Source organism: Bufo gargarizans, chromosome 8 (genome assembly GCF_014858855.1).
Source record: "Bufo gargarizans isolate SCDJY-AF-19 chromosome 8, ASM1485885v1, whole genome shotgun sequence".
Classification (NCBI taxonomy): Eukaryota; Metazoa; Chordata; class Amphibia; order Anura; family Bufonidae; genus Bufo; species Bufo gargarizans.
Window position 1 is genome coordinate 19932051 of NC_058087.1, and position 25366 is coordinate 19957416.

The following is a 25366-nucleotide window of genomic DNA, read 5'->3' on the forward strand; positions in this document are numbered from 1 at the left end:
TTGTGCAATTGATATTTAGTTAGATTCCAGGCAACGGCCAGAGCTCTGCTGCAATAGGGGTCCTTGCTCCAGATATAGGGGTACATCCAGGGCCGGGATGAGGAGAACGTTATCTTGTCTGGCTGCTGAGATCAATAATCGACAAACGAGGACTGTGCTTCTTATCTGTCTGTGCTCTGCGGTCTGCTGTTTGTCTGGTCAGTCTGTTGCTGGACAAGAACGACATGGTAAGTGATACAACATGGCTGCTGTTACTAGGTTAGTGTTGGTTCACACGTCTGTTTAAGGGCTCATGCACACGACCGTATGTATTTTGCGGTCCGGATGACGTCCGTGTACATTCCATATTTTGCAGAACGGAACAGCTGGCCCCTAATAGAACAATCCTATCCTTGTCCATAATGCGGACAATAATAGGACATGTTCTATTTTTATGCGGAGCGGACGTATGGCCATACGGAAAAGCAATACACAGAGTAACTTCCAATTTATCTTTTTTTTTTGCGGACCCATTGAAATTAATGGTTCCGCATACGGTCGGCAAAACAAACGCAACGGTCACAGAAATAAAATACGTTTGTGTGCATGAGCACTAACTGATCTGACCCAGCAGAGAATAGCCTGCCAAAGCTCACTGTATACTGCCATTCGCCGGCGGACCCCAATGACTATAATGGGATCCGGCTGCTTTCCAGCATGAGTGCTGGGTTTTGCAGGACACAAAGCAATGCATGCAGCGTTTATTTGTCCGGCCGAAACCCAGCACTCGTGCCGGAAACTGACTGGATCCTATTATATTTAATGGGATCCGATGTTAAAAGCCAGATCTGTTGAGTTAGGTCTCATTCCCACTGTCGTTGCCCTGTTGCATATGGCGGGTCTGCAATACAAGTGGCACCGGCTGCGTGCATTCCGCATCACGGATGTGGACCCATTCACTTGAATGGGTCCGCAAATCTGGAGATGTGGTACGGAACGGAACCAAGAAACGGAAGCACTACAGAGTGCTTCCGTGGGGTTCCGTGCTTCTGTTCCGCAAAAAAGTAGTGCATGCACTACTTTTTTGCGGTGCGGACCCCATTCAAGTGAATGGGTCTGCGGTCGTGCTTGTGCATTGCGGACAACAATCTGCAGTCCGCAGCACAGGCACTGAACGCTTACGCTTGTGGGCATGAGCCTTTAATCAGAGGTGTAAACCTACACTCATATAAAAACTTGAATACCGGAACAGATTTACTGTCCATATGAGATCGACATCCGACTCCCTGAACCCCCGCTGATCAGTGGTCTGATGAGGCCCACTGCAGCCTGTTCCTAGGCCAGTGACATCATGCTCTTCGGTCACATGGGCCTGGGCTGCAATACCAAACACAACGCCATCCATTTGATAGCGGCTGTGCTTGCTATTCACTTGAACGGGACTGATCTGCGACTAGGCCATGTGACCAGTGAACATGATGTCACATTGCCTAGGAAGAGGCCTAGACGCTAAAGGAGGGCCAAGGCTTCTTTGTACAGCTGATTGGCGGGGGTCTGACTTTTGGGACCCCCCCTAGGGTTGCCACCTTTCCCAACAAAAAATACCAGGCAAGTTAAGCCACACCCCAAAGGGGGTGTGGTTGTGGGGCATGGCTTAAAGGGGTTGTCCAAGTTATATTTATTGATGACCTATCCTCAGGATAAGGTCATCAATATCAGATCGGAGGGGTCCGACACCCGGCACCCCCTCCGATCAGCTCTTTGAAGAGAAGGCGTGCGGGGTCAGCGCTGCCTCCTCTTCACTGTTTACCTTCTAGCCGTTGCATCTGCAGTGGTGAGCAGGTGTAATTACACCCAAGCCTTCCATTCATTTTAATAGGAAGGCTTGGGTGTAATTACACCTGCTCACCACTGCAGATGCAACGGCTAGAAGGTAAACAGTGAAGAGGAGGCAGCTAAAAAGTGATTACAGTGGCTAATCATCACAGCTAAATGTAATGTAAATTCATCTAAATCCTGAAAAACCCATTTAAAAGTGAAAAATGTTTTATTTTGTGGAACATTGACCAACCCAAAATGCTGAAGAACAAGAAAAAAATAAATAATAAATTGTTATGCAATTAACTACAGGCCACATGTTATTTCTAAGCCCCTACCAGAGCGAGGGGATGTGACCGAACGTACAAGAAGGTAGCACGCCTTACGCCCTTAGCAAATCATAGACCTGTTATAAATTATTGCTAGTAATTATGTTTATTATGATTTTGTTTTGTAAATTGTCTTCATCTGTTACGCAGCGTGTCCTTCTAAATTATGGGAGGAATTTAACAGCAGTTGTTACACACTTGTCGATGTAACAAAGGAGAATTTGCGAAGCATTGAACCTGCGCGAGGTCTTTGCAAAGGTAAGAAGCCCCACGATGACTTGATTTTGTACAAGCTTGAAAGATTGTAGAGCAGTGGGGTTTGTATTTTACAAAATACTAAGTATTTTTTATTGGAGATGGACCAAGGACATTACTCGCCTGTCTGCCAACAGACAAGAAAAATATCAGTGTCGCAACTCATGCCTTTAAAAAAAAAAAAATCCTAAATTCCCGTTATCTGTCGCAATGACAAGTCCTGTTCAATTAGATCACCAGTGTCCAGAATTCAGAGTTCCAGAACTGAATTACATCCACTAGAAAGCTTTTCCCCAAAAGCATCAAAATGGGGGTAGGGGTAAAAAGTAAGACATCCTGGTTCTGTGACATCACATATGGTGTATTACGTGTCACCTCCCAGCTAGTCAGAAGCAGATATCTGGTAACACGTTAAAGGGGTCGTCCAGTTTGGAAAGCACATTTCCATATGATCAGACCTCCACCAGACATTTCACCTATTCCCTATCCTGTGGCGATCAGACACTAAGGGGCACATTTATTAATAGGTCTTAATAAGCCCTATACCTGTTGGTGGATCTACCGGACTTATGAAGAGTCGCCGGCCTCGGGGGATCCACCGCCGCTTCTAAATGTAAGCTTCCTTGCTGTCTTACATTTAGACCTTTTTGTACGCTTTTTTTTTTTTTACAAAAAATTGCAAATGAGACAGGCCTGCCACTTCTTTAGACCTGGCGTGAACGGTGAGAAGTAGCAATCTGCATCAGAAATGCGCCTAATTTAGTCGTATTTCTGTTTAATAAATTACCCCCTTAGTCCCTATCCTGTGGATAGGGTATACGTTTTTGCCATAGGACAATCCCTTAAATTGAGGTGGGTCCCCTGTTTAGGATCCTCATTTCTTGGTCAGAGTCAAAAGAGAGTTACTAAGAACGTCTCTGACTCTGGAGGACCTGTCCTGCATTACACAAACAACCCACTGAAGTGAATGGACACAATGTAATGCTTAGTTTCTCCAATGGTGGCGCTGCAGGGAAACTGAACACCTACTGCCAGGTTTCCCCACAGTTTACAGATGATCGATGGGAGTCCCACCGGGAAGGGGTGTTTTTTGATCAGCTTATTGTAGGGCTTGTCAAAAGCTGACACCACTGTATACGTACTGCAGGTAGTCCTGCTTTATGTTATCAGCAACCTAACTGTAGCCCCAACCATCCAAAACCTTTAGAAATGATATAGTTAAATTCTAATTGTCTCCCCTTTGTAACGCTAAAAATAAAAAATGGCAGTGGATTTACGTCGTACCAGGCAGATTATACCTGGTAGTAACAGTGTAAGCATAGATATGTCTCTGTATTCCGCTCCCTGCCACTTCCTGATCTCCGGTGAGGCGCTGCCCTCCTTCACTTCCTACAGACTGTCTATGGACACTTTTCTGACCATTAGGTCCAGTTTATTGCATCTACCATACAGCACACACACACGCTGATGGACCGCCTAGACCAGGTATCCCCAACCTGCGTCCCTCCAGCTGTTACAAAACTACAACTCCCAGCATGTCTGGACAGCCAACAACTATCAGCCTACAGCAGGGCATGGTGCGAGTTGTAGTTTTACAACAGCTGGAGGGATGCAGGTTGGGCATCCCTGGCCTAGACAGACAAAACAGGAAGGTAGTGTGCCGATTTCCGAAAGAGACAAAAATATTTACATTTAATTTTAAAAAATATATAATATGTACTATATGATGACTGGAGACAGAAAAATTATATATATAAACATACATACATATACAAAAGAAAAATGGCGGCACTGGCTATAGAGAAGTAAAGTAGGGTGCACGCTCCTAGGAATAGACTTCTTACCCCGCTATAAAATCCAGAAAATGGACGGCACTCTTACTGGAGTGCCGTCCATTTTCTGGAATATATATATATACAGACGTGGACAAAATTGTTGGTACCCTTTGGTCAATGAAAGAAAAAGTCACAATGGTCACAGAAATAACTTTAATCTGACAAAAGTAATAATAAATTAAAATTCTATAAATGTTAACCAATGAAAGTCAGACATTGTTTTTCAACCATGCTTCAACAGAATTATGTAAAAAAATAAACTCATGAAACAGGCATGGACAAAAATGATGGTACCCCAAACTTAATATTTTGTTGCGCAACCTTTTGAGGCAATCACTGCAATCAAACGCTTCCTGTAACTGTCAATGAGACATCTGCACCTCTCAGCAGGTATTTTGGCCCACTCCTCATGAGCAAACTGCTCCAGTTGTGTCCGGTTTGAAGGGTGCCTTTTCCAGACTGCATGTTTCAGCTCCTTCCAAAGATGCTCAATAGGATTGAGGTCAGGGCTCATAGAAGGCCACTTTAGAATAGTCCAATTTTTTCCTCTTAGCCATTCTTGGGTGTTTTTAGCGGTGTGTTTTGGGTCATTGTCCTGTTGCAAGACCCATGACCTGCGACTGAGACCAAGCTTTCTGACACTGGCTAGTACATTTCTCTCTAGAATTCCTTGATAGTCTTGAGATTTCATTGTACCCTGCACAGATTCAAGACACCCTGTGCCAGACGCAGCAAAGCAGCCCCAGAACATAACAGAGCCTCCTCCATGTTTCACAGTAGGGACAGTGTTCTTTTCTTGATATGCTTCATTTTTTCGTCTGTGAACATACAGCTGATGTGCCTTGGCAAAAACTTCGATTTTTGTCTCATCTGTCCACAGGACATTCTCCCAGAAGCTTTGTGGCTTGTCAACATGTAGTTTGGCATATTCCAGTCTTGCTTTTTTATGATTCGTTTTCAACAATGGTGTCCTCCTTGGTCGTCTCCCATGTAGTCCACTTTGGCTCAAACAACGACGGATGGTGCGATCTGACACTGATGTTCCTTGAGCATGAAGTTCACCTTGAATCTCTTTAGAAGTCTTTCTAGGCTCTTTTGTTACCATTCGGATTATCCGTCTCTTAGATTTGTCATCAATTTTCCTCCTGCGGCCACGTCCAGGGAGGTTGGCTACAGTCCCATGGATCTTAAACTTATGAATAATATGTGCAACTGTACTCACAGGAACATCTAGTTGCTTGGAGATGGTCTTATAGCCTTTACCTTTAACATGCTTGTCTATAATTTTCTTTCTGATCTCTTGAGACAGCTCTTTCCTTTGCTTCCTCTGGTCCATGTCGAGTGTGGTACACACCATATCACCAAACAACACAGTGATTACCTGGAGCCATATATATAGGCCCAATGGCTGATTACAAGGTTGTAGACACCTGTGATGCTAATTAGTGGACACACCTTGAATTAACATGTCCCTTTGGTCACATTATGTTCTGTGTTTTCTAGGGGTACCATCATTTTTGTCCATGCCTGTTTCATGAGTTTATTTTTTTACATAATTCTGTTGAAGCATGGTTGAAAAACAATGTCTGACTTTCATTGGTTAACATTTATAGAATTTTAATTTCTTATTACTTTTGTCAGATTAAAGTTATTTCTGTGACCATTGTGACTTTTTCTTTCATTGACCAAAGGGTACCAACAATTTTGTCCACGTCTGTATATATATATATATATATATATATATATATATATATATATATATCTCTTTCTAACTAAACTAGAACCAGCCCTGTACCTCACATGGATCCAGAGACCTACCCATTCATTGCTCTGCTAGATTTTTTTCAAGCTGGTACCTTGGGTAAAATGTCCTTTCTGCTGCAGCTGTCACATCTTCTAACAGTAGATCTGGCGGGTGGCAGCTGATGGAAGTGAGCATGTGCGACCACCTCAGGGAGGTGGACAGTGAAATTAGGAAGTGAACAAACAGCAGGTGGCTCTATATAGACCGATTTCATTGAATAGCTCACAGGCTATACAAAATTTTTAATTACATGCAATTACAAACGAATTCGGAGCCAGGAGCTGGTTTGAAAAATGTTGAATATTTTTCTCGGGACAACAACTTTACATTAAACTAAATCTAAAGATGAAGCCACTAAATGTGTGAGAAATGTGAGCATACCTTGTATGTCCATGCATTTATTTCATGTCTGTCTTTCTGTACGTGTCCTTCAGATAATGGCGCTGAAATTATAAGCATCGGATCAAAGGAGGAGAATTCATTCTTGGTTAAAACGTTTCAAACAAAGTGGAAAGGTCCGAGAGAAGTCTTACTGGGCATGTTTTATGACAGCGATGGTAAGTCACCTACACAATGTGACCACTGAACCTGTCAGCAGATTTGTACCTATGAAACTGGCCGAGCACCTGTGACCACTGCGCCATATATTGTGATGTATTATGGCTCTGTATATGAGACACATACAGTCAGGTCCATAAATATTGGGACATCAACACAATTGTAACATTTCTGGCTCTATACACCACCACAATGGATTTGAACTGAAACGAACAAGATGTGCTTTACCTGCAGACTGTCAGCTTTAATTTGAGGGTATTTACATCCAAATCAGGTGAACGGTGTAGGAATTACAACAGTTTGCATATGTGCCTCCCACTTGTTAAGGGACCGAATAATAATAATCATAAATCAAACTTTCACTTTTTAATACTTGGTTGCAAATCCTTTGCAGTCAATTACAGCCTGAAGTCTGGAACGCATAGACATCACCAGATGCTGGGTTTCATCCCTGGTGATGCTCTGCCAGGCCTCTACTGCAACTGTCTTCAGTTCCTGCTTGTTCTTGGGGCATTTTCCCTTCAGTTTTGTCTTCAGCAAGTGAAATGCATGCTCAATCGGATTCAGGTCAGGTGATTGACTTGGCCATTGCATAACATTCCACTTCTTTCCCTTAAAAAACTCTTTGGTTGCTTTTGCAGTATGCTTTGGGTCATTGTCCATCTGCACTGTGTAGCGCTGTCCAATGAGTTCTGAAGCATTTGGCTGAATATGAGCAGATAATATTGCCCGAAACACTTCAGAATTCATCCTGCTGCTTTTGTCAGCAGTCACATCATCCATAAATACAAGAGAACCAGTTCCATTGGCAGCCATACATGCCCACGCCATGACACTACCACCACCATGCTTCACTGATGAGGTGGTATGCTTAGGATCATGAGCAGTTCCTTTCCTTCTCCATACTCTTCTCTTCCCATCACTCTGGTACTAGTTGATCTTGGTCTCATCTGTCCATAGGATGTTCTTCCAGAACTGTGAAGGCTTTTTTAGATGTCGTTTGGCAAACTCTAATCTGGCCTTCCTGTGTTTGAGGCTCACCAATGGTTTACATCTTGTGGTGAACCCTCTGTATTCACTCTGGTGAAGTCTTCTCTTGATTGTTGACTTTGACACACATACACCTACCTCCTGGAGAGTGTTCTTGATCTGGCCAACTGTTGTGAAGGGTGTTTTCTTCACCAGGGAAAGAATTCTTCGGTCATCCACCACAGTTGTTTTTCATGGTCTTCCGTGTCTTTTGGTGCTGCTGAGCTCACCAGTGCGTTCTTTCTTTTTAAGAATGTTACAAACAGTTGTTTTGGCCATGCCTAATGTTTTTGCTATCTCTCTGATGGGTTTGTTGTGTTTTTTCAGCCTAATGATGGCTTGCTTCACTGATAGTGACAGCTCTTTGGATCTCATCTTGAGAGTGGACAGCAACAGATTCCAAATGCAAATAGCACACCTGAAATGAACTCTGGACCTTTTATCTGCTGATTTGTAATTGGGATAATGAGGGAATAACACACATCTGGCCATGGAACAGCTGAGAAGCCAATTGTCTCATTACTTTTGGTCCCTTAACAAGTGGGAGGCACATATGCAAACTGTTGTAATTCCTGCACCGTTCATCTGATTTGGATGTAAATACCCTTAAATTAAAGCTGACAGTCCGCAGGTAAAGCACATCTTGTTCATTTCATTTCAAATCCATTGTGGTGGTGTATAGAGCCAAAAATGTTAGAATTGTGTCGATGTCCCAATATTTGTGGACCTGACTGTATACTATATTTACTGCCATGGATGGGAAAGGATCACAGTCCTGTGGGATCAAGTAAACCTCTGCTGATCGCCTCGGATCTGATCCCATCCCTGGTCCTAAATATACAATGACATTACTGACATAGACTTTTTGTATGTTTCACAGACAACTCCATGAAATGGTTGGACAAGTCTGAAGTGACCTTCTTAAATTGGGGACAAGTAGAATTAGCCGACAATAACTTAGACACTTGTGTGGAAATGAATACACAGAGCGGACTGTGGGGCGTCACTGACTGCGATCACTTCACTGCATCAGCAGTCCTGTGCAAATGTGAGTATCTGCAACTTTTATTATTCATATTATGTTTTACATAAATGTACACATGAGAACAGATTGCTTACATTGCCCTTTTTGGCTTTATTCACATTGGCATTTGTTTATATGTTTTCCTATTTCCGATTAAAGCTACCATTGATAGTTAAAGGGGTTGTTCCATCTCAGCCTTTCAGTAAGTACCTGGCCAGGGAAGCCAAAGTTACGGAAACGGACGAAGTTCTGATGTTTTTCGAAAACTCAGAAAGTGGTGAATGTGAGCTATGGAAAAAAAAACAGAACTTGGGAGTAAGGATACGGCTACACAGCAACATGTGCAGCGTGACACAAAAGGATATATAATGTAATGTATTTTAATTGGCATGCTGCAACTGCCACAAAAAAATGTAAACTTGGTTTTTTTGAGGCTGTTGCGTTTTAGTATGTCACATTGCAACACCATTAATATACATTAAATCAGGGATGCCCAACCTGCGGCCCTCTAGCTGTTGCAAAACTACAACATTCAACATGCTTGGACAGCTATCAGGACATGTTGGGAGTTGTAGTTTTGCAACAGCTAGAGGCCATGTAGCCGTACACGTACAGAAGCAGCATGTCGGCTATGTTTGTGCAGTTCCCATTTAGTACAGAGCAGGATACTCGTTGGCTGGATGTTTTTAATGCAGCTCTGGCTAGACATGGGTTTAGCTAAATATGGAATCATTTTCTACCGTCTGTTTTTTCCTGGCAAGTCCGACAGATAGCAACACCATTTCAATTCATTACATGAAATGTTGCATGACATGTGTAGGCGGACCCTAAATCATAGCTCAGACCTATATCAGCTCATTGATTTTCTGGCACCCAGGCAATAACGCAACAAGTTAGTGAAATGCCTTCCTTTGGACTTAGGCCGGCACAGGAACCCCCTGTGTATACAGACTTCACAATAGTTTACTACAAAGTTTAAAGTATCTGTCGGCAGCATTTTTGAACAAATAAAAATTAAAAACAAACAGGTAAATTCTATATGCTGGGCTCTTTTTTTTTTTTTTTTACAATTTATCCCTTATGAAAGTAATTCTATTGACACGTTTATTACTGCAGGAAAAATATGAAAAAATAGCCACTGATGTCACACAAAATTTTAAAAGGACCGCCACTTTGCTAAGAGTGGTTAGGCAGGGCCCATTGGACTTGAATAAATATAACAATACTTGTGCCAGAAAACTGGAGCAAATCACACCAGAAATCTACACCTTGCAGATGTAGATTTTTATTTTTTCTGGCACATGGACCTCCCAAGATGTGCAAAAATGGCCTTTTAATTTTCGCTTATCTAAAAGGAAGCCCGTCTTGAAAATTCCCTACTACATGTGCACAATAGGACAGACAATGGTTGTTCAAAGTGTTTTCTGAGATGTTAATACTGATGATCAGATACTGACTAGTATAGGATAGGTCATCCTATGCTCGTCAGTATCTGTGCAGGGGGAAGGGGGGGGGACGTGTGATACCCAGGATCCCCCATCAGCCGTTTGAGAAGGCAGCGGCGCTCCTGTGAGCTCTGCGGCCTTCTCTGCTTTTCCTAGGCTAGTGACATCACGTTCATCATTCACATTGTCTAAGAGCAGCTGTGATAGCCAAGCACAGCCACTATACAATGTACAGTGGTGAGCTGCGAGAAAGCCGTGGCGCTAACAGGAGTCCACTGCCTTCTCAGAACAGTCCAGAGGATAGGTAATCAGTTTTAAAAAGAAAACCCTTTTAAGAGGTTAATCTGATAGAGAATATACATAATATATATATATATATATATATATATATATATATATATATACACATACAGTACACACACACACAAAGAAATCCAGTAAAATATTTTAAAGTGTGACTGACTTGTGGTAAAGGATCCACGTGGCTGCAAGGAAGCTAAATGCAGCATTTTTCAGATTGATTGCTTTATGGATGCACAGTTTGAGGGGCATAAAGGCTATTTACCTGAAAAACTGCAGCCAATAAGTCAATTTGAAAGCTTTCACTGAAAAGCACATCACCACTGTTTTCAGGCACTTTAGGGCTCATGCACAAGATCGTATGTATTTTGCGGTCGGCAAAAAAATAAAATAAATCCGGATGATGTCCGTGTGACTTCTGCATTGCATCATTTTCTTTTTTGCGGAGCCATTGTAACCATGCCTATCCTTGTATGCAAAATGGACAAGAATAGGACGTGTTCTATCTTTTTTGCGGAACAGGAATGCACATGGAGTGATTTCAGTATTTTTTACTGACACATTAACATTAAAGTGAATTCTCCCGCATATGGGACGCACAACAAAAAACAAACAAACAAAAAAAAAACAGAACACATGGAAAGAAAATCTGTATATGTATGTGTATATATTTGCGTATATTTCTATAATATTTTTCCTTTTTCTTCTCATTAGATACTCCAAAAGGAAACACAAAGACATTTGGTAAGATATTTCTTTTTTTTTTTACTTAGTACCATAGTTTACTATCCCTAGCTGCACAATAATTGTAAAGGCCCTTATATGGTATTTGGATGAAAGTGGAAATAAAAAAAATCCAATATTATCCAAACAAACGATGCGACTCAGCAAGCTGAACATTTCAGTAAAACAAGGTGGACATCCTATAACGAGCTAAGTGGACTTGTCCCATAACATTCCTGATTATTAAAGGCCACATCACCTATCCTCAGCATATATGATCAGTTGGGGTCCAAACACTGGGACTCTGACCGATTATGAAGATTCCCGAGCCCTCTGTGTGAAAGTAGTGCACATACATAACCACCACGAGCCGTCATGGTGGACTCAAGGAAACAGAATTACCGGTAAGTCTAATTACGTTTTTTCCATTTCGTCCACAATGACGGCTTAACCATGAGAACTATCAGATTACTTAGAAGGGAAGGAGACAGTCTGCAAGACCTTCTGTCCAAAGGTCAAATCAGCAGAAGCAGACATCAATACGATAGTGTCTTATGAATGTATTTACATTAGAGCAGGTGGCAGCCCTACAGATCTTGTCCAGGGAAACGGCCCGCTCTTTCGGCCCATGAAGAAGCCACTGCTCTTGTGGAATGGGCTCTTATATTTGTGGGACTAGTAAGGCCTGGATATAGTTGACTTAATCCAGCAACCTGTAGAAAACTTGGACGCTTTTCTAACTTTGTTTTGTCTAGCAAACTGAATGAGATGGTCATCCCTGCGAAAAAATGTTGTTGTCGCCAGGTATTGTTTAATGGTCTCCCTGACATCCAGGAGTTGAAATTGTTCCTTAGATGAACTCTTTACATCTTCCAGAAAAGAGGGGAGGATGATTTCTTGGTCTCTATGAAAAGCCGTTTCGGAAGAAAACCTGGATCCAGTTTCAAAACTATTCTGTCTGGAAAGATGGATAAATAGGGCTCTCGGCAGGAGAGAGCCTGAATCTCTCCCAGGCTGTCTAGCTGATGTTAAAGCTTTGAAAGTAAGATGTTTAATTGAAATGTCCTGTAAGGGAGTAAATTAAGAATTCATTAGGCCCTTCAAGACTAGTTTAAATCCCACTGGGGAATCCTTGGCGCTATAGATGGCCTTAATCTAGAAGCATCTCTTACAGATCTAGTCAGCCATAGGTGGATAAGATTTGTATCATAGCATGCCCCCAAGGCAGATAGCTGTACTTTAAGTGTACTGGGTCTGAGGCCCATATCCAGCCCCCTCTGGAGAAAATCTAAAATATTCGGGGTAGAATTTATTGGTGAATCTTGGGCCAGCCAACTGCAGTATTTTTTCCAGATCTTGAGATAGATTGTAGAAGTAACACTTTTCCTACTGGATTTTAGTGTATTAATAACTTTATCTGAAAGACCTTTACTTTCTAAGATCTCACGCTCAGCATCCATGATTATAATTTGAACAGGCTGGGATTTTGGTGACAGATGGGGCCCTTTTGGTGAAGGATAAAATGTTCTTCTGGAGAGGTATTTTCCAAGGCTCTTCCAAGGCAAACTCCTTCAGGACAGGGAACCACCAGTATTACGATTACAGGATTGGTTATTATTTTCTGCAGTACCCGCGGGATTAGGGCCCAGGGAGGAAAAGCATAAGCGAGGTTCCAGGTCCACCTGACTGCCCATGGCTCTTCTCTGGGATTTAGAGAACAGAAACGCCCCACCTTCGCGTTGTTCTTTGACGCAAATAGGTCTATTTGAGGAACTCCCCATCTTTTGGAAATTCTCAGAAAAATGTCTTTATTTAGGGTCTAAGATTTTCCTGCTCAGGTAGTCGGCCTCTATGTTGTCTGAACCTTTTAGGTGGGTTGCTGTGACTGACCGTACGTTTCTTTCTGCCTAGGGTAGGAGACCTTGTGCCCCCCTGGTGTTTTAGGTAGGCCACAGCTGTCACATTGTCAGAGAATATCTTTAGATGTTTTCCAGATAATAGTTCTTGGGATACTTTTTAGCTCTCAATTCTCGGTAATTCGATAGGACAAAGATTATCTCGTTTGACCATCTTCCTTGGCAGTTTGAGGAGGCTACCTTTGCTCCCCATCATGTACTGCCTGAGTCTGTAATTATCTGGACTTCTGGATCTTTTAACCAGGTTACTCCCCTTTACAGATTCTTTTTTTTCCGGCCACCAGTTAAAATCTGATTTTACGTAAAAGGGGATGGTTATCTTTTTCTCTAGGGAAGGTTGTTTTCTGTCCTACTTCCCTAGTATCCAGGGATTGGCCTGGCACCATGCCACTGCGGTGATGTACAAGGTCATCGTTCCCAGAAGGCTCGTGGCACTCCTAATAAAACACAGATTTTGGGATTGGACACTATCTTTCCCCTGAATGATACCAACTTTTCTTTTATAAGAGATTACATTTGGGTAATAGAATCTAGCATCACCCCTAGGAATTTTATCTGAGTGGATGGTGCTAGACAAGATTTTTTTTACAATTAACCAGCCTAAATTGGTGAATTTGGTAATCCGTTTGACTGGAAGATATCCCGAAGGGTAGATTAGTGAACTGAAACTGGTTTACCACACCAGCGTTGTCTACAAATGCAAGTCTGAGGTATTTTTGAGAGTTGATGTGGTAATAGGCGTCCTTTAGATCTATGGATGACATGAAAGCTTTGTTTTAGATTATCCCTCTAATGGAAGAAATAGACTCCATCTTGAATTTTCTGTAGGTAATGGCTTTGTTTAACCCTTTTAGATTTATAATGGTACGGGAAGATCAGTCTGGTTTTTGGACTAGAAAAAGAGTTGAACAATAACATTTTCCCTTTTCTAGCTCTGTGACTTTTGAGTCTAGGGCTCCCTGCCCTTTTTTTTTTTTCCTAACATGCTCTGGCTGTGTGAGGTTATTCTGAATTTCTTTGGAGGGGTTGAGGAGACTTCTATCCTGTAACAGTTTATTAATATTGTCCAAGACCCAGGGATTGAAAACTTCAACCTTCTCCCAACTTTGGCATCATTGTTTGTCAGATTGTTTATTCTGGGGATTGAGCAGGAAACTTCTGCCCTCCCCGATTTCCTATTCTGTATGTCCTCAATGCCCATGGTAGTTCTTACAGCTCCCAATAATTCCTCCATATCTTCGGAGGAGAAAAAATATTTATCCCTCTGACAGAACATTCATATCAATGTTCTGTCTAGAGGTGGACAGTGACCTGACCTATTTCCTCCTTAGGGGCTAGAACCTGGATCAGAGGATGGTATGGACACCTTAGAATTTTATTTTAATTTTTTACATGCTGGTGTTGCATCTGATGTCAGAGAGCACGTGCGCACACACACTGGGTTCCAAGCAGGTTACAGCCTCGTGCTGAGGTCATTGTGCAGCATGTCCTGTATTTACACTGTCAGCTTCACCAAAAGAGGCCCCCCAATTTACAGGGACAAGATCTACTCCCATATGTTGTCCTCTGCCTCAGAATAAACCTGCAGGAGGGCAGAGGGAAAGCCTAACACGTAAAAACAAAATCTTCACCTCCCACAGGAGGTCTCTTCGTAAGGTGCCCCAAAGGGACAGGCAACACCAAGGGTGAGTGGTGACCTACAGGGGGTCAATCTCATGGTTAAGCTGTCATGGTGGACGAAATATAAATAGTTTACTGTGCCATTCACAAACCTCCACCATTTCATTCCAAGCCTGATAAGATTTGATCATCGAACATTTAGGTAGCAAGGAGTTAGCGTGTGATTAGGAGCATAATGGGCTATACATACTGTGTTTCACATCTGTTGCTGAGGAAACAAATTTAGCAGATATTTTTTTTTAACCTTTTCTCAACCAACCAATTATACACAATTGTTTGTGTTTCTTTTGCAGATAAGAAAGCCTTGATGATTACTCTGATCACCACATTTGCCATAATTGTGCTAGGATTATCCCTAGCAGTAGTATTTTACAAGAGGAAGAAGAACTGGTCCAATGGACTATACAGGGCTGAAGTCCTTCCATACAGTGATGATGCCGTTCTGGTAGACACAATGGAGAGAGAAGACTATGCCTAAATTTATCTATAGAAAATGACTAGTGTTGAGGAAACCAAAGTAGACTTCGATCCAAAAAAAAAAAAAGTCACAAAGCTGAATTTCCTTGCCCTGCGTGGTACAAATTAGAGTTTTACTAAAATGGTAGCTGAAAGTAAAAAATTACATTAAATTTATTTAGTTCTTTTAAACACCCGAGTCAGATGCCACAATCAGCGTTGAACACAGCATCTGAGGGGTTAAAGGACAGGGGGTGGCACGATCGCCATTCCCCATCATTGCTCCTGCTGCATACAATGTAAAGCAATTCATGTTAAAGCAATTACATCAGTTTTCTTCTCAAAGTTCAGTGAACTACCCAAATTTGCCAAAACATCTCTAATTAGGCCTCTTAATGGGTTCCCAGAATGCCAATTTCTCAATATCTACAGGATCAGTTATAAGTTATTGGGTATGGCCCCTAGAAACCCATTTGAATGGAGTTCACACTACTGCTCCATTCAATGCTATGGACTGCCAGAGGTACAGCACTGCACCTGCTTGAGCTCAGGTCCTTTCAAATGGGACCTCTGTTCTCAAAAATTGTGGGCCCCAACAATCTGATCACTTATGTGGTGACGTGTTTGACATTGCTTGCAGTAGATAACGCATCTTTTTAGTCCATCTCAGGTTTCCAGTGCAACTTAGGCTACTTTCACACTAGCGTTCGGAGTGGGTCCGTCTGATGTTTCATCAGACGGATCCGCTCTTCTGAACGGATGCAAACATCTGCATTATAACAGATCCATCTGAATTATAACTTAGAAAAATTTCTAAGTGTGAAAGTAGCCTGAGCGGATCCGTTCAGACTTTACATTGAAAGTCAATGGGGGACGGATCCGCTTGAAGATTGAGCCATATGGTGTCATCTTCAAGCGGATCCTTCCCCATTGACTTCCATTATAAGTCTGGACGGATCCGCACGGCCAGGCGGACACCCGAACGCTGCTTGCAGCGTTTAGGTGTCCGCTCACTGAGCGGAGGCTGAGCGCTGGCAGACTGATGCATTCTCAGTGGTTCTGCCTCCACTGAGAATGCATTAGGGCCAGACGGCTGCTTGCGAGCCCCTTCAAACGGAGCTCACGAGCGGACACCTGAACGCAGGTGTGAAAGTAGCCTTAGGCTAGGTCTACACGACGACATTTGTCGCGCGACATTTTGTTGCACCAATGTTGCGCGACAATTTTTATAATGGCAGTCTATGGTGTCGCACTGCAACATGCTGCGACTTCAAGGTGGATTTTTCTGCGACTGTCGCGTCGCAGTTGCAACATGTTGCATGTTGCAGTGCGACACCATAGACTGCCATTATAAAAATTGTCGCGCGACATTGGTGCAACAAAATGTCGCGCGACAAATGTCGTCGTGTAGACCTAGCCTTACAAGGTTAACGTGGAATCAGAATTGGTTCTTACAAGGTTTGATTCATTAGGTGCAAGGACTATAGAAGTGACATGCAAGGTACTGCACATCAATAGGAAGGTTAAATACCCTGCTCTGTCAAAGCAAGCCTGCATGTGTATGGGGTGATCAGGAGGAATAGAATAGGTAAACGACTGTTCGGGGAACATCTAAGGCAGAGGTGGGCAACCTGTGGCACCAGCTGTTGTGAAACTGACTCCAGCAGGCATGCTCGCTCTTAGAAATTAATGGAGCATGCTGGGAATTGTAGTTTGACAACAGCTAGAGTACCGCATGTTGCCCACCCTGATCTAAGGGCTCACGTACACAACTGTAGTTCTGGTCCACATCTGATCAGCGTTTTGTGGATTGGATGCGTAGCCATTCATTTAAATGGGGTTGCAAAAGATCAAGGTTTGTTACATTGTAAATGTGAAGTTTATGAAGGATGTGTTAAATAAAAGGAGTCAGCAGATCCATACATTGTCTTTATTGTTTACCATACCACTAAAACATCAATGTGCATTTAAAGTGAATATACAGGGGTCTACAATTTTAGCAATTACAAGTGTTTAAAATTATCTTTTCTTTTTTCAGTTATTTTTGTATTGTAAAATGTGCTATATACTGAATCTGAAAAAAAAAGTCAGAGTCACAGCTTCAAACTAATGACCTCATACTAAATCAGTAAAAGGCAGATCTGAAGAAAAAAAAAAAAAAAAGTACAAAACCTCATATTAAACAGTCAACACTGGAGGCAAAGACAGTCTATAAAACAAGAGCCTGCGAGATAAGGCGTGGGGGGCTTCATCCCATAAACAACCACATTGATATATTTTATAATAGTTTATCCCCTCCCCCTGATTCACACAATAAAGTTGCTACTCTTCGTGGAGTACCCTTTACTTACAGAGCAGAGGCAGTTTGGTAGGCTGAAAATTGGCTTGGCCCATTATGACTGAGGCCTTCAGTATCATGGCGCCTCATGAGGCCATTCAAGTCAAGAAAACGGATTAGGTAAACTCAAATTGTTGCGTGCCTCCTTCACTATGTGCAGGTGACATGGCTGAATTAAAACATGGTTAGAGCAGAAGTTCAGGTTACATCACACATAAAAAAAGGAAACAAGACATATATTGCAGCAAACAGTCACAGCTTCCAGAAAATAAAGGCAGAAAACATGAATTAAAGAGACCAAGCTGGATCTTGGGAGAGATTTTTGTTGTTGTTAGAGACTAGAACATTGCTCAAGTGCAACAGATAACAAAACAGTGAGCGACAGGAATGCCAAGCTTAGGCATAGTCTGAACAAATATAAGCAATGAAGTACATATGTAAGTAGATAGACTTTAATTTAGAAGGCCTAGATTGGCGTGCCGAACTTCACACCCTTTCATCCTCTGAATCATCTTCAGATGCTAAAAAGAAAATGAAATACTGAACCTTAAACTGTCACAAGCCAGAAAATTGGGGTTACTCTACATATGATATACACAGTGTATGCAACGCCTATAATTAAAGTACACCACAAAATGCAAAGATGTAGCCCAATGAAATTACATATAAGAAATAGGACTGCTATGCTCGCCTTACATCATTCATTTTGACTGGTGTCTGCCTAGGGTATAAACAAGTGACAACTTACTTTCAAGATCTTCCATGTGTGCTTGAAGGGTCCTGGCAAGGTTAATGAACTGAAAAGAAAAAGTACAAAAATGTGTTTTAAAAATCTGCACACAAGTGGCAATTAAAAAAAATATATATATATTTTTTTTATAACAAGTTATTCATAAGCCATGGGTCAGTCCCATGTTGGCAGAAGGCATTAACCATGTAGATAAGTTATTACAAGGCACTTACTAATGTATTGCAAGTGTCCATATTGCCTCCTTTGCCAATTAGATTTTTCCAACACTACACACTGCTAGTTTCCAGGAGTTATGACCACCCTACAATCCAGTAGCGGTGGTCATGCTTGCACATTCTAGGAAAAAGCACTGGCACACTCAGTCCAAGCAACGAGAGAGGCTTTCCTATATTGCGCAAGCACGGCCACCGCTGCAGGACAGTCATATCTTCTGGAAACGAGCAGTGTATAAATGTGATGGAAAAATGAATCCAGCCAGCAGGAGGCAATATGGACAGACAGAATACATTAGTAAGTGCCTTGTATTAAACTTTTTCTACATGGCAAATGACATTTGCTAAAGTGTGACAAACCCTTTAAAAAGGGGTATTCTGATTAGAGTTGTTGCGATACCAAATTTTTGATTCGGTTTCGATAAAATGAAAAAGTATTGCGATACTAGATACCACGCGGAAAAAAGAAAAGCCACGTGCATTCCGCATTTTAAAAAAATTTGCGAATCGCGCTGTTTATTTTTTCTGTTCCTGCGTTCACTGCATAGATTTTTTTTATATTTTAATAGTTTGGACTTTTGACGTGGCACTATGTAAGATGTTTATTATTTATAAATTTTATATGTGAAATTGGGAAAAGGGGGTTATTTATACTTCATATTTTTTTGTTTTTTCACTTTATTTTTACACTTTAATAACCATTTCCCCCTTAGGGGCTAGAACCTGGGATTTTTTTCATCCCTTGTCCTATTCACCCTGATAGAGATCAGGGTGAATAGGACTTCACTGTCCCTGCTGCTCTGTGCACACAGCATCAGGGATGTTACCATGGCAGCCAGGGCTTCAGTAGCGTCCTGGCTGCCATGGTAACCGATCGGAAGCTGCCACTGCACCACCAATGAGAGGGAGGGGAGAGGACCCTGTGGCCACTGCCACCAATGATTTTAATACTGGGGGTTTAGAGGGGCTGCCGCATGATTTTAATGGGATGGGGGTTGAGGGGGGGCGCGCACATTTGAATTACAGGAGGCGGGTACTGGCAGATCAGCGGCAGTTAACCCTTCAGGTGCCACAGCTCCCTGTCAGAGGCAGGGTGCCAGCAATGCGATTCTGCTGCCGGCACCCGCCTCCTGTATTATGCGTTAGACTACTTTTCCTGGGTCCAGACTAAGTATTAGGCTACACAGAGCGGCGCCCAGCGATGTCCCAGCACTTACTATTATTGCTGATTACTATCGGAGCAATGGGGAGGAGACATCAGCGTCACTAGTGCTTCTTCCTGCGCTGCGATTGGACAGCGCTACAGCCAGGGAGAAGGAACGCCCACTAGTGAAGCTGATGTCTCCTCTCCATCACTGCGATAGTAATCAGCATATGGAGCAGGGGGGAGAGGATCTGTGGAGGGCGCCGCGTTGGGGGGGGGGGGGGAGAGGATCTGTGGAGGGCGCCGCGTTGGGGGGGGGGAGAGGATCTGTGGAGGGCGCCGCGTGGGGGGGGGGGGGCGCGCGCCCTCTTTCCCCACTTCAGGAAGCAGGAGCGTGATTAAGTGATGTCAGTCATGCGCCGGCCAGCCCGCTCGCTGCAGTGCATTGCATTCATCGTGACAGTGAGTACAGACCTGGTTATCAATAGGGGAGAGATTGTTTCACACACACACACACACGTAAAATAATTTACACGCAAAGGCAGTTATGTGCGCGGGGCCTATTTATATATATAATTGCGGCATTTTCGGGTCGGCCAAATCACCATATCGCATTTGCCGATTATAGTGATTAGATTATTTTTTTCGATTTATCGTGCAGCCCTAATGGAGAATCCACATTGCATGTGTGACTGGCTGCTGTGGTCATTTCAGGGGGGCATGAGACCCCAGCGGTAGGACACCCATCAATCTGATAGTTATCCCCTATCCTGTGGATAAGGGATAAAGGGGCATTTCGATAGGTAAAACTTAAGTACTGTTAGAAATGCTTTTTTATTAAAGGGATTCTCCTTTAATAAAGACACCTCCCAAACTAGAGCAAGCGCTGTATAGTGTAAGTGATGCAGAGTCCTGGTATGTCGTCCTTTTTATATCTTTGTACTAACCTGCATACCGATGCTGTGCTCCCCCAAACCAACAGTAAAATACATTGAGGGGAATGGTCTTTGAGTCCTCTCCATTATGTACATGAGCTCTAGTCCTCTCAATGCATTTTATTGGTTTGTCACAGCACAATGTCATATTGCAAGCATGAAGATAAAAATTACATGAGTCACATACACTTAAGAGATGTTATTTTTCGGTTCTTCTGACGGATCCCATGCATCAGTTATGCACAGTTGTCTTTAGTTTGAGCCATTTCAATCAGAGATCCATTATTTTAGATGGAAAATAAGTACTGCATGCAAAACGGAAATGGCTCAGATACCAAACGTGCACATCTGATGCACGGGATCTTTATTTTACCGAGTCTGTTTTCTCTTTATTGTCTGTTCTTCTGATGGATAAAAAGAATGGAAAAACAGTGGATGTGAACTCACACTTACTCTACTTTAGGGGTGATGTGGATAGTCATGTATGATGCCATTCGGCATCTCACCCTAAGCCCTGCCTCCTCTTCCCCTTCAACTCATTGCAACTTCCTTCCACAACATCTTAAACCAGTCACTCCCATCTTCAAGAAAACAACCTACTCACCAGCAATTACACTGCAATTATTAGTCACAGACTTTAAAAGCAAGCAGTTTAATTCCCTAAGCCTTCAAGTTTCCAGCACAGATAAGAAAAATAGCAAAACTACAAGTTAAACTAAGTGGTCAAAAGGCATCTGTATAGTTAAGCATACCAGTGCAAAATGCACATTCGGCAATCCAGCACCTTTATTACTTGGACGCTTCACTCACCCAAACCCATGATGCTGCGAGTTCGGGGCAATTTACCCTACAGTTAAGGCAACATAGCTGATTAATATGGATGTATAATCTGACTACCAGTGAATCCAGGTTTACAGATTATGCAGAATGGTAGCAACTGGTTATTTTAAAGCAGGGGTGCACAACCTGCAGCCCGGGGGCCACATGCGGCCCTTGACACCATTCTGTGCGGCCCCCAACCATCTGGTAACAGACATGTATGCCTATGTCTTGTGGCTGCTCACATGTATTTTTCATGTATTTCTCCCATTAGATGGGAGTCCTGGAAGTGTAACTAGACATTAATGGTATATAGTGTGTGTTCAATATGCCATAAGTACAATATTTCAGTTGTTAATACACCTTTAAATTTTAATTTCGGCCCTCGTCATTGGTTCAGTCTGGCAATGTGGCCCCCAACCAGGAAACGTTGTGCGCCCCTGTTTTAAAGGGAGTCTGTCACATTTGGACATTATAGACCACTTACATAGCATTCTGGAATAAGTTTAGATTAATCAAATGGTACAGTTGTTGCATTCTTCTGCAGTTCACCTGTGGCAAAAACTGGCTTTTATTCATATGCAAGAGCCCAGGGGCGGCATTAACTTTGGAGCCCAGGCTGATCATCCTCTTGTTAATATCCCCGCTCTAATCTCTGCCCACCCTTCTCTTCCCTTGCGTCGTCCTCCTCTCAGCAAAATCCTGCGCCTCACTTGGCCACTGTGGGCACAGCATCACTGTAGCTACTGCGCATGCTCCGGCCAACGGCGTGAACCCAGCTGCAAGGAGGCTGATCAGAGTCGCGCAGGAGAAGAGGGCATTGCAGTGTGCATGCCCTGGCCAAGCAAGGCAGAGCGCAGGTGTGGGATTTCACTGGGAGAGGAGGACGCTAAAGAGAAGGGCAGACAGAGGATGGAGCGGGGATATTAACAAAAGAGGATGAGCAGCCTGGGCTCCAAAGAAGCTAACACCACCCCTGGGTTCTTGCGAGCCTTCATTTACATATGAATAAAATAAAAAAAATAAAAAAGTACCATTTGATTAATCTAAAAAGTTATGCCAGAACACTATGTAAGCGGTCTATAATGTCCAAGTGTGGCGACAGACTCCCTTTAATAACTGTATTGTAATGTTTTTACTAAGCACGAGAAGTGAAAACGTAATGTTGTAAAAATACATGAACTCACTCTAACCCGAGTGTTTGCTTCATTTGCAGCTCCCAACATGTCAGAAAAGCGCTGTTCACATAGATGCAGTAAAACAACCAGATAGAGACCGGAGCTTATAAATTCATATTCAGCCTAAGGAAGAATCAAGTGCAAGAGTTAGTGGCATAATGTGCAAAGTGTCTACTGGATGGCTCTGAAAACCCCATCCACTTGCATTGCCTTGTAAATTACCATGGATGGCTTCAGAATCTGCACTACAAGATCGGCCACATCACAGTATGCCCTAAGGCCCTGTTCACAATGGAGACATACTCCTGGTATGCCAGCAGAGCCTAAAGGCCAGCAGGCGGCTGAACCCAGACATAACCACTAATTCAGCATGAACGAGTGGAGCATTTCATGCTCCAATGCTGTGCCTTGCCCTGGGGTGAATCACATAGGGAAAGGGCTTTTTCTTTACCTCCGGTAAATTACCAAATCTCAGCATGGGTATGCTTGGCGGAGGCTTCTATAGTGCTGCCCTAGCCTGGCTAGTGCAGCGCTATAGAACACCCATTAGTGCCCGTGATGCCACTGGAAGCCTCCACCAAGCAGAGCAAGTATGTAAACAAAACAGCCCTTGCCCAGTGTGATGCAGGGCAAGAGAAGCATCAGAGCACAAAATGCTGAATAAATGGGTTATCAGCTCTGAACCCAGACAACCGCTTTAATATTACTTATCATATTTGTACTTACCCTCTCATTGGCATGGGCCCGGTAAAGTTCGTGTATGTCAAAATCTTCCAAATTGAGATCCAACTTCTCTTTACACAACTCGCATGTAGTTATTGTTTCTAGACTAGAACCTGCAATGAACAGATGTCCCACAACTTAATTTGAGACTTATGGTTTTCTATGTATTCCTACAACCGATCTATATCCATCTACAAAATGCATCACCCCATTAAGTCCCCCCCCCAAAAATCTGATGCAATGTGTCAAGGTGTGGGAGATGGACCACGAATACCAAAAATCTTATAGCAAAAAGGTGTCAGTCATACTTAATGTTGGGGAGGACATAAAGTCTACATGCCTGCAACCCAAATCAAATGTCAGAAGTAACTGCAGGAAACGCTTAGCATCTGGTATTTGGAAAACAAAGTCTACACACCCCTGTTAAAATGTCAGGTTTCTCTGATGTAAAAACATCAAAGAAAATTTATTTCAGAACTTTTTCCACTTTTAATGTGACCTATAAACTGTACCACTCATTTGAAAAACAAACTGAAATCTTTTAGGTAGAGGGAAGAAAAAAAAAAAAAAAAAATATGGTTGCATAAGTGTGCACACCCTTATACTAATACTTTGTTGAAGCACCTTTTGATTTTATTACAGCAGTCTTTTTGGGTATGAGTCTATCAGCCATGGCACATTTTGACTTGGTAAGATTTGCCCTACTGTTCTTTGCAAAAACACCAAATCTGTCAGATTGCGAGGGCATCTCCTGTGCACAGCCCAACCGGATTCAGGTCTGGGCTCTGGCTGGGCCATTCCTAAGCTTTAATCATCTTCTGGTGAAGCCATTCCTTTGTTGATTTGGATGTATGCCTTGGGTCGTTGTCATGCTGAAAGATGAAGTTCCTCTTCATGTTCAGCTTTCTAGCAGAAGCCTGAAGGTTGTGCCAATATTGACTGGGATTTGGAACTGTTCATAATTCCCTCTAGCTTAAAGGGATTCTGGTCACCTGGATTTTAGTGACAGAGCTTTTAACATCACATCAGTCTGCTCGTTTTGTATTAAAATATACTAGTATTACTGCCCTAATTGTAGTCATTTGTCTAGAAAAAAAACCCAAAAAAACCACACGCTTTTATTAATATGGTAATTACCTGAGTAAGAAGCCCAAGGGGCTGCTGTCCCTCCAGCCATTGGAGCCCAGACGCACCCATTCTCCTGGAGCCCAGCACCGCCCCACTGCTTATTTATTCACTCCCCAATGCCGGCTGGTGCAAGTGCAGTGCATCCTGTGAGGCAGTTTTCAGGCGCTGACATGTGTATCCACGGAATGTGTTCGCTGAGCCATAAGCTCACTCATGCGCCATGGATACACGTCAGCGCCTGAAAACTGCCTCACAGGACGCACTGCACATGAGCCAGCCGGCAATAAGGAGTGAATAAATAAGCAGTGGGGCGGTGCTGGGCTCCAGGAGAAGGGGTGCGTCTGGGCTCCAATGGCTGGAGGGACAGCAGCCCCTTGGTGCTCCTTACTCAGGTAATTACCATATTAATAAAAGCTATTTTTCTAGACAAATGACAATTAGGGCAGTAATAGTATATTTTAATACAAAACGAGCAGACTGATGTGATGTTAAAGCTCTGTCACCAAAATCCAGGTGACAGAATTCCTTTAGCTAAGGCCCCAGTTCCAGCTGAAGAAAAACAGCCCCTTGGCATGATGCTGCCACCACCATGCTTCATTGTGGGTACAGTGTTTTTTTGGTGATGTACAGTGTTTTTTTGGTGATGTACAGTGTTTTTGCGCCAAACATCTTTTGGAATTCTGGCCAAAAAGTTAAACCTTGGTTTCATCAGACCATAACCCCTTTTCTCACATGCTTTTGGGAGACTTTAGATGCGTTTTTGCAAAGTGTAGCCTGGCTTGGATGTTTTTCTTCGTAAGAAAAGGCTTTCGTCTTGCCCTCTACCCCATTCCCAGACATATGAAGAATACGGGAGATTGTTGTCACATGTACCACACAGCCAGTACTTGCCAGATATTCCTGCAGCCCCCTTAATGTTGCTGTAGGCCTCTTGGTAGCCTCCCAGACCATTTTTTTTCTCCTCTTTTCATCTATTTTGGAGGGACG

At 42.8% G+C, this 25366-nt stretch overlaps 2 protein-coding genes across 6 annotated transcripts in view; one reads left to right on the forward strand and one right to left on the reverse strand.

Annotated features, from left to right (window-relative positions):
- On the forward strand, positions 1-15717 carry CD302 (CD302 molecule). The gene is made up of 6 exons (XM_044302589.1): positions 1-227; positions 2277-2384; positions 6455-6577; positions 8488-8655; positions 11091-11120; positions 14989-15717. Exons 1-6 carry the CDS (start codon positions 98-100, stop codon positions 15171-15173), a joined length of 744 nt encoding a protein of 247 aa, XP_044158524.1. The 5' UTR covers positions 1-97; the 3' UTR covers positions 15174-15717.
- Positions 15718-17067: 1350 nt separating this feature from the next.
- MARCHF7 (membrane associated ring-CH-type finger 7) overlaps positions 17068-25366 on the reverse strand; it is a 34088-nt gene continuing 25789 nt past the window's right edge. For 4 of the 5 annotated variants that reach the window (XM_044302584.1, XM_044302585.1, XM_044302588.1 and 1 more), the window contains 4 exons: positions 23255-23364; positions 22538-22651; positions 18238-18286; positions 17068-18010 (listed from right to left, as the gene is read on the reverse strand). In XM_044302584.1, the coding sequence (XP_044158519.1) occupies positions 17976-18010; positions 18238-18286; positions 22538-22651; positions 23255-23364 (308 nt within the window). In that variant the 3' untranslated portion in view covers positions 17068-17975. The remainder of the gene's footprint in view (positions 18011-18237; positions 18287-22537; positions 22652-23254; positions 23365-25366) is intronic. The other variant, XM_044302586.1, reaches the window with a different exon arrangement.